The following is a 14,054-nucleotide window of genomic DNA, read 5'->3' as shown; positions in this document are numbered from 1 at the left end:
GATTTCCAGCATCAAAAAAGAAATTTTAGCATTTGAATTGATAGATTATCCAGCTACGGTAGTTAATTTTCTATTTTCATGCAAAAATACATAAATAAAGGGTGAAATTCTGATACTCCAAATTTTGTAGTCGATTTTCTCGAAACATTTTTTTGAAACATAGAACATTATAGTTTTGAGGCAGCGATTTGTCTTGTATTAAATTTTAATACATTTCTGGTGTATACCTATACCTATATGTAACCCAAAAAGTATTAAAAAATACTCCAGAATTTTTAACCGTGCATGAAATAAAAGCCATTTTTGTAACGAGACGAATTGTTTTGCTTATCGTCGATGCTGATATGCTTGTAGCTGTACCAATGTAGCTCGTCGGTTGGGTGGTTAATTGCCCTTAAACTCGTCACAAAATAAGTATTCATTATAAGCGTACCTATGCGTTTTAAGATAGCCCTGTTCCATGGAGATGGTAGTCTACTGATAGTAGATGTTTTGATTAAAACTATCTTGCGTGCCAATGCGAGTACAAGTTTCAAGTCGTGTGGTACAAAAATGGAGACTTTTGTTTTATTAAATTAAATTATTAATTAAACCTGTTGTTCGCTTAATTCTTTTTAATCAAAAATCTCTATTTTCGAGGAAAGCCAGTGTCAAATCATATCATTATTTTTTCAGGGTGTTGCTCCGAATAAAAGTAAGTAATTTTTATTAGCTGCGTCCTTTGGAAATATTTATCTACTTTTTAGTACTTAAAGCTGCTTTGAACTACTTTTTCAGTATAACAAAGTAGATCAAAGTAGTTTTAAGTACTAAAAAGTAGATAAATATTTCCAAAGGAACGCAGCATTGACCTACTATATATGGACTGCTAGTCGTTTGACTTTTCCATACAAAAATTGAAAAAAAAATGATTCCACATCTTTCTAGCTCTACTAGCGGTATAACCTTAGACGGCGAAAAGAGGAAACTTTTAGTTAATGACATCTGTCGTTAAAAGGTAGTGCTTTCTCTGTTTTTCTATATTTGTTCCTTTCGCATACGTCAAAAATGTTGCACTTATTCTCCGCTTTTTTTTAGGGCGCTAGTATCGCGAAGAAACAAGTGGAACCAACCTGAATATGCTTCTAGCAGTCCATATATATTAAGTCAATGGAACGCAGCTATTATAAATTTGTATTATTAATTTGTTTTGTTTTTGCTTTAAAACTTATTTTCTTGAATTTTTTGATTTGAATTTTTATTATTTTTAATTTGCTATAATACCCGATGGCATTTTTTCGTTAACATGTTCGCTGTTGAAAAATTGGAGAGTTTTCACTCATTTGTCATATACTTTTTACTGTCCTGTGCATTTTTCTTGACTCCAAGAGCAGTGTTGACGGTTTTTCACTTTTAATTCATTTATTTCTTGCTTCAAAAATTATTTTCTGTTGATTTTTCTTGATTTTATATTAATTTGGAATTTTTTTGTTTTGACTTTGACAGCTGCGTACTAGGCTTAAAGATAAACAAACACTTTTAATATTAGCTGCGTTCCTTTGGAAATATTTAGCTACTTTTTAGTACTTAAAGCTGCTTTGAACTACTTTTTCAATATAGCAAAAGTAGTTTTAAGTACTAAAAAGTAGATAAATATTTCCAAAGGAACGCAGCTATTGAAAAAAAAAACGACTCGGGGCTTAGCGAGAAAAATTGGCAGCACTGCATATTAAATGTTCCGAAATCAGCTGACACAAAAAAAAATATAAAGTTGTTATATTTTTCGCTTTTTTTGGGTTTTCTTGTGTGTTTTTGAAAAAAAAAGTTTAACTTACTATTAAATAAATATTTAAAATAATAATTGTCATTCCAAACATTAGTTTTGATGTTTTTAAACAAATTCTAAAAAAATTACAAACAAGTTGATTTGGTAGCACAGATTTAAAACTGTTGAAAAAGTTAAGCCCAGAGAATTCTCTGGGCTTAACAACTTAGCCCAAGGGGCTAAAGTGTTGTTGTATTTAACATGTAAATTTCTTAGCCCCGACTGTGTTTTTGTTTGTCCAGTTAAGACCGGTGCACAGTGGTTCCGTAGTAGGCCATAGGCCGAAGTACCGATGTCAATATAATGACGTTATTTTTTGCTATATTTTTTATAAAAAGCCTATTGTTTAAGATGGCATAACAGACGTTTTGAGAAAATAACGGAACTTTTCATATCGACCATGAAAAGTTGTCGAATAAAAGACTGGTTTCAATGCTTTATTTTTGGTCCCGAATCAACTTAAACTTTTAAGTGTATTTTTCGGTTAAAATTATTTTCAAAGTTTTTTTTTTGTTATGGAACTTAAAGTTGAAGGTATGTACCTACTATATTTAAAGAGTTTACAATTCTATTTTATTTAAAATTTGCAACTAAAAAACAGACTAGAAAAGGACAGGCTCAAATTCCATACTTTTGTTTTTCTTCTCACTTTAACGAAACTTTTAACTACGTTGTCATCAATATAAATACATGATTTACATACATAAATTTTCACTAGCATATGTAGTTTCCTAAACAATTGAATCTGTCTGCGAATAAGTGCGACGGGCTACGACTGACTCTTTCACACCCACTGCTTCAATTTTACTCATATTTCTCATATTTAAAACTTTTGCAGATATCTTAAATTTTTTTTTTAAAGGTTTTGTTTGTTTTGGTTTGTTTTTATTTTTAAATATTTTAAAATTCAAAAAATCCGAAGTCTTGAAAATCATCGAAATTTCAAAATATTAAAATTATTTAATTATTTGATAAGAAATTCAAATTCTTATCAAATCTAGCCTATAGAATCAAGTTGAACATAAATTCAACCTAAAATATTTCTTTGAAGAAACTGACTATAAATATTGCTGAGCCCTTCACAATCTGTTCTTCTATTAACAGTAGGTGTGTTTTTTATTACCACCGGTCTTAACTGGACAAAAAAAACGCCTCGGGGCTTAACCTGAAATCTTGGCAGCACTGCATATTGAATGTTCCGAAAACAGCAGATGCAACAAAAATTTAGAGTTGTCATATTTTCGCTTTCGGGTTTTTCTTGTATTTTTCTTGTATGTTTTGCAAAGAGACACAAAAATGTATGCTACCAAAACTAGTTAAATACATTTTGTCATTCCAAAAGTGAGTTTTCACGTTTTTAAACAAATTCTAAACAATTTTTGAAAAAAATTGTTTGGTAGCACAGATTTAAAACTGTTCAAAAAGTTAAGCCCAGACAAATCTCCGGGCTAAGCAAGTAAGCCCACGGGGCTAAGGTGTTGTTGTATTTAACATGTAAAATGCTTAGCCCCGACTGCGTTTTATTTGTCCAGTTAAGCCCGGTGGTAATAAAAAACACACCTTGTATTGTCTGTATCTAATATATGCAACATTTCTATTAACATTCTTTAACGGTAATGTTTTTCTATCTGTAAAATATCTACGTCAATAAAATCAGGTCTATGCCCCTCATCAATTTCTTCAAAGAAATATTTTAGGTGTAATTTATGTTCAACTTGATTCTATAGGCTATATTTGATAAGAAATTTTGAATTTCTTATCAAATAATTAAAAATTTTTTATATTTTGAAATTTCGATGATTTGAAACGTCTTTTTCAAGACTTCGAATTTTTTTGAATTTTAAAATATTTAAAAATAAAAACAAACCAAAACAAACAAAACCTTTAAAATTTTTAAGATTGAATTCTTAAAATTAGAAGATAGAATACTCTGTAAGTATAGATAATAGATTTTTAGCATTTATTATAAATTTTTATTTTTTTTAAATAATTAGCCCTGAAGAAGACTGTAAACACGTCCGAAACGTCGGAGACAAAATAGAAAAAAATTATAAACCAGACCTAAAGCCCACTTAGGATTGAATTTGTTTTTATGTTTTCTTTAAGTTTTTGTACCTACATATTTTTATAAAAATATATGATATTAAGCAAGCTTTAAATCTAAAATGTAATATAATAAAATGCACGACTGGGGCCGCACGTACTTGCTCTTATGATAAAAGTAGCTTTTATGTCAAAGATTTAAAAAAAAAATATTTTGAATTAGTTAAAATTTGATTTTTTTAAGGAATTTCATAAGAAATGCTAAAATACGAAATTATTTTTTTTTAATTTTTCTTTCGCCATATTTTTGTTACTCGTTTTTTTTTTTTGAAAAAAATAAAAAACGCAATTAGCTACATATATTAAAATCACTTAAAGCATTATGTATGTCAAATTTAGTCTAGAAAATTGTAATAACTCATTAACGGTGTACGGGAAGAGCCGATATCAAAGATTAAAAAAAAATGTAAAGTCATATTTCCATTATCCGTATTTTTTGAGAAAAATTAAAAATGCAGTTACGTTAGATTTACGTATAATATTACTTGTGTAAAATTTAATCGAAATCGTTAGAGTCATTTACGAGAATTGCAATAACTCCATTTAGATGTACGGGAAGAGCCGACATCCGCGATTTAAAAAAGAGTTAAAGTCATATTTTCACTATCCGCATTTTTTGAGAAAAACTAAAAACGCAGTTATGTTAGAACTGCAAACAGCATTACGTATATTAAATTTAATCAAAATCGTTAGAGCCGTTTTCGAGAAAGTTGCAATCACTCCAAAACTTTGTATGGGAGGTATACGTTTAAAGCGAGATATTAAAAAACAAAAAAAAACCAACCTTGGAAATTACAAAAAAATCATCTGTACCAAATTTCAAGAAAATCCCTCAACCCGTTTAGGCTGCAGCTTCATGTACAGCTTTTTGTGACGACGCACCGACGCACCGACGCACAGACCGACGGACGTCATGACGAAAACCACTTTTTCGGACTTCTCCATCATCGTAATGTTAGTTTTGATTAAAACCTCGAATTTTGTTTTTTACACGAAACCAATTGAGCAAGTAAAAATTATGACTGAAATTGAAAAAAAAAAAAAAACAAATAAATAATTTAAAAAAATAACTCGTCACTTGTTTGTATGTTGATTCAAGGCTTCTTTTTACATTTTGTTATTAAATATATACAAATTTTCTTTATAAATCAATTGTTTTTCATTTGAATTATTCTTTTTATGCTAAAAAAATACATTCTCACACAAATTCATGTATGTTTTGTTGCTATCCTAACCATAATCCCCTATGGCCGCCCTTCTTTGAAACCGGTACCACTGTGCGGTGGTAATAAAAAAAACACACCTAATATTAACATAAGCTTTTTTGGTAAGAAGTAAAAAAGCACAATTGTAACGCACCCGTTAATAAATTAAATGTGAACATAACATTATACTCACAGTGCTGCCAATACTCTTCAAAAAAAACCTCCTGTCATTTGTCAAAGTCCATTATTAAACAGTGACCAAAAAAACGAGCTCTCGCTAAAAAAAAAAAAAAAAAAAACAGATTAGAACGAAACAGAGGCAAAGACAGAGGACGGAAATTATTTCTTTTTCATTTATATTTTTAAAATAAATTAGAAAATTATTTCATAGTGTTTATGAATTTACTAAATATTTCAAAATCCAAATCAACCTTCTCTATTTGAAAAGTGAAAATCTCCAATACGAATAAATTTAAAACCCTCTTACGACAGAGCGATTTCCTTGAATACACTCATACATACCAAAACACAAAGTACGACGAAAATATACAGACAGACAGAATTTTGTGTATGTGCACATAAATTTTTGACATATTGCTGAAAAAAAAGATTTTTTCCTTTCCTCCAACTTTTCATTCAGCATCGAGAATTTCGTGTGACGACCCTCAGACGACCAAGTGAATAGTCGGAAAATCCAAATTTTCCAAGAAAAAAAAACCATGAATTCGGTTCAAGAAAATTGCTCAACAAAGCCATCAAAGAAAAAGACGAAAAACAAACGGAAGCGATGCGTCGAGAATGGAACTGGCAACGGCCATGCATCTGAATCCCAGCAGACAGACACACTTACCGATAAACTAAAGCAAAATCTTCATATCACCTCTGCTGGAAAAGGGAGCAGCATTAAAGAGCAACACAATGGCACTGATAGCCCCCACCACCAGCAGCAGAGTGAATCAGAATCCTTAACCAATGGAGGACCATCCTCCGAAAATGGCCATGATGAGCCCAGATTGAATGGTGATTGCAATATTAGTAAAAATAGTAGAAATCCTAAGGAAAGCAATAGCTGTCACAGTAATGGACAGAATGAACCTCACAATGATGTGGTAAAGCAACAAGAGGTGGAGGAAGGGGCACAGGCCAATGCCACTGGTTTGAGCAATGGCAACATTCATCCTAATAGTAGAAGAACTCCATCACCACAGCCACAAGCTGTTCAGGATGATGGTGAATCCAAGGAGAACAATGACCAACAACAACAACTATCACCAGTCATCGCACAACCTGCCATCAACTTAGAAAATATCCAAATCGAATATAAAGAATACGAGTCCGAGCTACAGATGCATGTAAGTATACTAAAGTAGGTACTTATTAAAAAAAAGAAAAATATTTTGTTTAAGAAAAAAGCATAACAATTCAAATTATTTTTTTGATCAAATGCTGGTAGTGTAACATCTCTTATAATGCACTGCTTATAGGTATTTTTGTAAGGTTAAACTTAGTCAAAGCGTAGGAAAAAAGGGCCTAATCTTGCTCGCAGAGGTACTGTCAGTTTCTATTTGATGGATCGATAGGGGTATATATAAAAGGCTTAAACCCAATTTCTCACCACCTGATCATTCTATTAATAGTGCAGTAAATAAAGCTAATTATTAGGGAACCAGACCGAAAAGCTCTGATTTTGATGATCTTTTTTTTCAAACGTCGGTAATTGAAAATACTTTAAAGTCTGTTGTTTTCTGTTTTACTCCCAAGATCGGGAGAAAAGATACCACCCTCTTAAAGTCATTCAGGACGATTAATTGAACGTCTTTTAGAGAAGCATTTCAAAATTTTGCCGATAACCTCAAAAATTTATTTGCTTTTCCTTTTCATACTTTTCCTTTTTAGCTTTTGTTTCTATTCTCTATGAAACATTACTTTGGCTCTGTAACATGTATTTAAACTCGTAAATGATTAGATTGGGGTGGTACCGTGTGTGCGCTGTCAACTCACCTTTGATTTATTTTTTGATATTATACAAATTTTTTTTAACAAACTACCAAATAATGGATAAAAATGAGAAAAATTGTTTGACAGTTAGTGAAATCGTAAGTGAATCGCATGGTTTATGTGCTTTCTTTCGATATTGGTAACGATATCGGTACAACGCAAATCGTGTGCGATGATTGTATCGTGTATTCCATGCTTAACTCGTTGTTTTGTTACATGATGCATGTTTTTGTGACCAAATTACCAAATTTGAGTAAATAATAATTTAAATCCATAAATCTGAATTATTTTGCTTTTTTTTTTAGAAAAAGTAATTATATGTACATATATACGAATCAATTTGTTTCCAATTGTGTGTGTATGTGTGTAAGTGTTTTGGAGCACTATAATTTGGAATTATCTGCAGTTGGAAAATATCCAAAAGTTAATAGAAAATGCAAAAATCAGTAATTTGTGTAAACGAAAGTGAAAATGGATTAATATACTAGGTAAAAATTTGTCTTTTGATAGTTGTGAAATCTTCTTTAAAAGACCCATTTTATTCACTATCCTTCAATCCAATTATCTATTAATAAATATTATTCGGAAAATTATGGCTCAGTTTTGGTTTTTTTTTTTCTCCATAAACAAAACAAAAAACGTGATATTTTCATCCAAAATCTCAAGTTTTTCTTGCTCAACTTCTACAATTTCCGGAAGTTGAGAAAAGGTTAAACATTGCCGATGTTGCCGTATTGTTTTTTAAAATTAAAATTAAATTTTTTGAACAAAACCATTTTTTTTTTTTGCGTAAGTTTCATAAAATAAATGATACCAAAAAATTCTCTAGGTAATTTAGGGATGTAAAATTTAAATCCACAAAATTTAATCAAGAGTTTTTGAAAGTATGGTCCTCAACTCAGAATTTTGGAAAAAAAATGTAATTAAAAAATTTTAAATTACTTTTTTTCAAACTTTTTTGTAGTAAAATATGAATTTATTTTTTTTTTTTAATTTTTGGCTATAAATATTTTCAGTTGAATTCCGAAGAGAAAAAGGTAATATACATATTACAGTTAAAAAAAAAAATAAAAATTACTTCAGTTTCATGGGATTTTTTTTTTGATAAAAACTGAATTTTTGCATTGAAATAATTGATTTTCTCAAAGACTTTGGCAAATTAGAACTTTAAACTTTTGATATTTAACTTTCAACAATAAGGGCTGTTGAATGAAGAAAAAATGACTTTATATTTAAATGTCTCCCATATGATTTTCTGACGCACTCGAGTAACGCGCGAAATCCCTTACTGGGCTCAATACTATTACTGCCGTGCTAAGCAAAAAGGGCGCAAATCCATTTTTGAGATAAATACATTTTACTGACAAGGGAAAAGGTTGAGAATTGTAAGTGCGCTCAATTTCAAAAATGATTTTAAGCAACTTGTAGTATGAAAATTATAATTTTTAGTTTGCACAATAATTATGTATTGTTCAAGTTAGTAATAAATGCATTTTTCTATTGAGGAATACAGCGGAGTATTATTGTTGAGCTCATCTTCATTGACAATTTTGAGCCACTTGGAATTGGAAATGCGCTGTTTTTAGTTTACATATAAATGAGGCATTGTTTCAGGATGTCAAATATGCCTTTAACTTAATTTTGGATTTTTGGCTCATGCGCCCTTTTTGCTTAGTACGGCAGATTAGCTCCAGTATGTTGTAGATACAAAATGGCAGCCAGTTAAAGTCAAATTCTAGTTGAAAAAAAAACCATTTTCGTTATTTCGAAAAAAGCTTATGTTATGATTAACATTTTTCTAACCTATTTTGTAGCCCTCTCGACTTCAGGATGTCTTACGGCAAAAAATAAAAAAATTAATTATCCTTAACATTTAAACAAATAAAAAATAAATAATACGTAGTCGAAATTGTTTTTTTGTTTAGCAAACTCTTGCTTTATTATTTTGCAAACGGTGCGGTACAAGTAATGGCTATCAAAATAAAATACTATTGTCGATCCATGAAATAAAAACTGTCAGTGCTTCGCGCGCAAGGTCTAATAACGCTTTGACTGGAGATAGATCCTATTTTTAACATGACGTTAAATTTTTTCCTTTAATGTTTAGTCGTTTTTTACATATTGTACATAATATTTGATTGTGCGAGAGCGCACTTAACCTTAAATAAAACTTCGAATTTGAACTCAACCAAGTTTATTTGATTCTATATAAAATCTACAGAAAGAAATAATTTAAATCGTAAAGTATAACTTAAAACGATAGATAGTGTGCAGTATTAGCTGCATTCCAAGAAAAAACATTTGGGTATTGCAAAATTTATTTAAAAAAAAGCCGTGAAGTAAATTATGTACTATATTTTTACTCTACTCTTTTGTATTCATACTTTACCCTCTGTCGGCACACGGGTGCCAATTTGGCAGGACAAAAATTTTAAAATTATAATGGTGACAATATATTTTTAAGGAGTTGTCAATAATCGAATTCTTCGGAAAATTCTACGTCAATTTCATATTCCCTACCAAAATCGAAATCGAAAATAGTTATAATAACATGAAAAAGTTTAATTATTATTTCACTCGTTTACTTAAAAAACGTACAGTCTCAAAAAACTTGATTTTTCAGAAAAAGTTCAAAGTTTAAGCTTTTTCGCATTTTAATACACATAACTCATAGAAAATGATTTGAATCATTTATGAACCAATAGCAAAGCGAAAAAGCTTTGCCAATTTAACAGAACGATTTTATCTGCGGTTGTATTACCGAATGAACAATCCCGTTTTTTATAGATACGTTGTACTTAGTTCTTTACTTAGAAATTGCTTATTGAAAGCATTTACAAATTCTTTTATTTATGATTTCGTTCCCCACCACGGCACTATTATATCAATGAACAAATTGTATCCAGAGTGACTAACATTCGTGAATTATTTGCGACATTGAGCCAGGACTAATTCGGCTTTGGGTTTTTTTTTTCAAACGCTGAACTAAGGAATTTTCTGATGCTTACTTCACGAACTCTCTTTATAAAAAGTTTGTACGACTCCTTCCAGAATACGCTAGCCAAGTGTGATCCTTTCATCACTAAATACATTCAATGCGTTGACAATTTTAACTTGCCTCTATACCAAGAATGATTACAACTTATAAACTTGCAATCTATAGAAAAACGTCGTGAAGTTGCCGATATTAGGAAGAGGAAGGGGCGTGGGCTAAATTATAAATAGAACTTTTTGATTGAATGATTTCTTCATTTATTATTTATTTATTAGCTGCGTTCCTTTGCAAATATTTATCTACTTTTTAGTACTTAAAACTACTTTGAACTACTTTTGATATACTGAAAAAGTAGTTCAAAGCAGCTTTAAGTACTAAAAAGTAGATAAATATTTCCAAAGGAACGCAGCTATTAACAAGTACTCAAAAGTAAATAGCCAGTAGATAGTGTAAAGAGCCTAGCTGCGAGGACTATTGGCTCTGAGGCGGCGCAGAGTGTTCATAAATGAAAAAGTTCGCAACATAAAGTTTTCTTTCATTTCTCAACATTGTTTTTAAGATCTGCCAAAACATTCAACAAGGTTCAAGTGTTGTTTTATTATTTAAATAATGGAATGTCGCATATCGAAAGTCTAAGAAGATTTAGAATCAAAGTGAGTTTTCCTGTTTTGGTGGGGACTTTTGCGCAAATTCAATTGGCAACATCGGGTTTTTTTTATGTAACTCAAATTCAATAAATTGAAATTCATTTTATTGCATTGGGAAGATAAATATATTATTCTCATTAATAAATACAATATTTAGAAATTTAATTAAAACAAGCATAAATTAATCCTTCTTTAACTATTTTTTTTTTCTGATACAGGACATAATGCGTCTTATACAGGCTGAACTCTCGGAGCCTTACTCGATTTACACTTATCGGTACTTCATTTACAATTGGCCGAAGCTGTGCTTCTTGGCCGCTCATGGCAACGAGTACGTTGGAGCTATTGTTTGCAAATTGGACATGCACATGAATGTAAAGAGGGGCTACATTGCAATGCTGGCGGTTCGACGGGAATATAGAAAATTGAAAATCGGTACAACACTCGTACAAAAAGCCATAGAGGTAAGTTATTTTTTTTATTTTGAACAGTTAATCGGCAACAGTAGTTTTTATTTCAATTTAAATGGTGAACAAATATATTAATTTTCAAATTGACCAAAGCATTTGACAAAATCTTAGGCATTCAAAAACAGGGCTTAGACTGAAGTTTGGTACAGACAGTTATCAGAATGTTAACTAAATCTACTGTGAAGCTCTTCATCAGTCCAATATTACCACAGAAGTTTAAATGAATAATATATTGATTTTTCATTGGAAATCTTTTAAAGGATGTTTAAGTATCAATCAGTCCAAGGCACCACCATCGGAAAATGGTTTTTTGGTGCACTTAAGACGATAAGATGAAAATGATAATAATTAATAACTCAGGCACATTAGCAACTTCCACAACGCTGTAGACCGATGTTTATGTTTGTACATTTAAAGAAAACAAAAACAATGTTGATAATAATTAATCAATGAGTAGAATTGTATTAAGTATAGTAGCTACCTTCTTCAATTTTAAGGTCACATAGAATTAGAAAAAAAAAGTTGAAAAAAACTACTTTTTGTTACCAAAGACTTTTAGATCAGTTTTGATTTTGTCAACTGCAACTACAGTTAAACTTATATTTCTCACATTTTTGTTTTGTTTATGGTCTTATTTTAGGCAATGCTGGCAGACAACGCCGACGAGGTTGTTCTCGAAACCGAGATGCGCAACATACCCGCACTGCGTCTCTACGAAAATCTAGGTTTTGTCCGTGACAAAAGACTATTTCGATACTATTTGAACGGTGTAGACGCCCTTCGACTTAAACTCTGGTTCAGATGAGATTGTATTTAGGCCAAAACATTGTAACAAAACTTAAATTGAAAATCCTAGACGAGCAATAAACAGATACATGAACAAGGAAACTTAATTTTTGAAAAAAAAAAAAAACAGGAAAAGCCAGCAATGCACGACTGAGGATGAGGGTGGAAAAAAAGCTGTTCAAATTATTCAAAGGCTCTCAAATTGACATTATATTGGTGTTTTGAAAAATAATAACTTTTTTTTGTACCGAAAAAAGCTTTCTTAGCTTGGTTTTTTTTTTTGTAACGTGTGCGTTTGTCTCTCTGATTTTAATATTTAAGTTAAAAAAATAAAAAAAGAATTGAAACAGGCTTTTGCTTTCTTTATCTAAGCCATTTGGCTTATTTTTTTCAATATTTTAAAAATAACCAAATTTAATACTGCATGGGGTCTTGTTCATAAGTGTTTTATTATGCATATTTATAAACAACAAAAAAAACAACAACCAACAGAGAGAGAGAGAGGGAGGGCGGCTTAAAAAATTTGTTGTTCTTCAAATTAATTGTATATTTGAAATACATAAACACATACATACATAATTTTACTTGAGAATAATGCAATTGCCACTGAACAAAAAAATAAAAATTAAAAAAAATGTTCGTAAATATTTTTGTGTATAAAAATAAATAATTATACTGTTAAATGGACTCCTTATATAATTAATATGCTTTTCTCTAAAAACTATATTTTATTTTGAATAATTTAAGTTTCCGTCTCTGTATATCTCTACCAAAGTTTTATAATACATACCTACGAAAGTTGTGGAAGATTGTGAATCTAAACCAGAACTTGTTTTATTATTTTTCTGTACATTAGCAAACTTTTTTGTTCTTTTCTGTTTACTAATTCTAACTGAATTTTTTTAATAAATTATGTAAAACAAAAGCAAAGCAAACAAACTTAAGAAGAAAAAATGAAAAAAAAAATGCGAGAAACAAATCTAAGCAAATTAAAAACTAACAAAAATGTTATATTATACATAATCATTTTTGAATGATGAATACACTACACATACATTATATTTATACATAAACTATATTAAAAAGAAAATTTTTATTTATACGCAAATAGAGTAATTTCGTTTTTATATATAAATATAATAAATATCTTCATATTTTGGTTCTCTTAATTTTGTGTTATTTTATAATAAGTTCGGGTTGAGAGGAGAGAGAAAAACCTAAAATAAATAAACAAAAATAATATAAAAAATAAAACAAATTAAAAAAAATATTAGTTTATGTGACCTTAACAAGTAATACATTTTAAAATTTCATTATTCGTAAGCGTAATTTCTGTAAAATATAACAAACAAAAAATGAACACAAGAAACAATTGAACAACAATAAAATGAGAAAAAAAAAACATAAGTTTTTTGTTTGGTATCTGATCCTTTGGTGTTGTTATCAATAATAGCCCAGTCGGAATAAATATTTCAAATGGAAAAAAATTAAATCATGAAATTTTTTTCATACACCGCTAGAAGTTTCTGGGAGCGTAAAACCAGTTTTCGAAAAAATCGAGCTTGAGCCAATGCCGCCATCTTTGATTTAAAGAAAAATAAGTTTAAGTGAATTACTCGACAATTTTTGATTTTTGGTAACAATTTCAATACCCACCATCTTGGATTTAAGAAAAAATAAGTTTTAGTAAATAACTTGGTCATTTTTGATTTTTGGTATCAATACATTTTTTTCGAAATTTTGAGTCTGAGGACCAGTTTTTTTTTTCAAAAACACCTCATTTAATTTTATATTGTAGGTGTTGCCACTGTGTTTAATACTTTTCTTTTTTTTTGTGAGAATTTCGCATCTATCGCTTAAACCATGGAAGATTATCCATCATTCCCATAATTTTTATGTTTCTTAAATTACCTAGACAAACTTTTGATATCATTTGATTTTTTTAAATTTAAGCAAAATTTTCGAAATCAAACTGTTTTTGTTTACAAAAATCTTTAATTAAATAAAAAAAAAAAAAACACGGAAACAGCGGCAATTTTTAACCTA

At 29.9% G+C, this 14,054-nt stretch overlaps 1 protein-coding gene across 2 annotated transcripts; it reads left to right on the top strand.

Annotated features, from left to right (window-relative positions):
- Positions 1-5,415: 5,415 nt before the first annotated feature.
- LOC129918573 (N-alpha-acetyltransferase 30A) lies at positions 5,416-12,493 on the top strand. Of its 2 annotated transcripts, none has more exons than XM_055999183.1 (4): positions 5,416-5,645; positions 5,753-6,464; positions 10,971-11,216; positions 11,863-12,493. In XM_055999183.1, the coding sequence occupies exons 2-4, from the start codon at positions 5,832-5,834 to the stop codon at positions 12,025-12,027; spliced, it is 1,044 nt and encodes a 347-aa protein (XP_055855158.1). In that variant the 5' UTR covers positions 5,416-5,645; positions 5,753-5,831; the 3' UTR covers positions 12,028-12,493. The 2 variants fall into 2 exon arrangements, with proteins under 2 accessions (XP_055855158.1, XP_055855157.1); XM_055999182.1 differs by having other exon boundaries at positions 5,416-5,680.
- Positions 12,494-14,054: the final 1,561 nt, after the last annotated feature.

The sequence above is a fragment of the Episyrphus balteatus genome, chromosome 4 (genome assembly GCF_945859705.1).
Source record: "Episyrphus balteatus chromosome 4, idEpiBalt1.1, whole genome shotgun sequence".
Taxonomy (NCBI): Eukaryota; Metazoa; Arthropoda; class Insecta; order Diptera; family Syrphidae; genus Episyrphus; species Episyrphus balteatus.
Note: the sequence above shows the minus strand (reverse complement) of the source record. Positions and strands in the feature narration are given on the sequence as shown.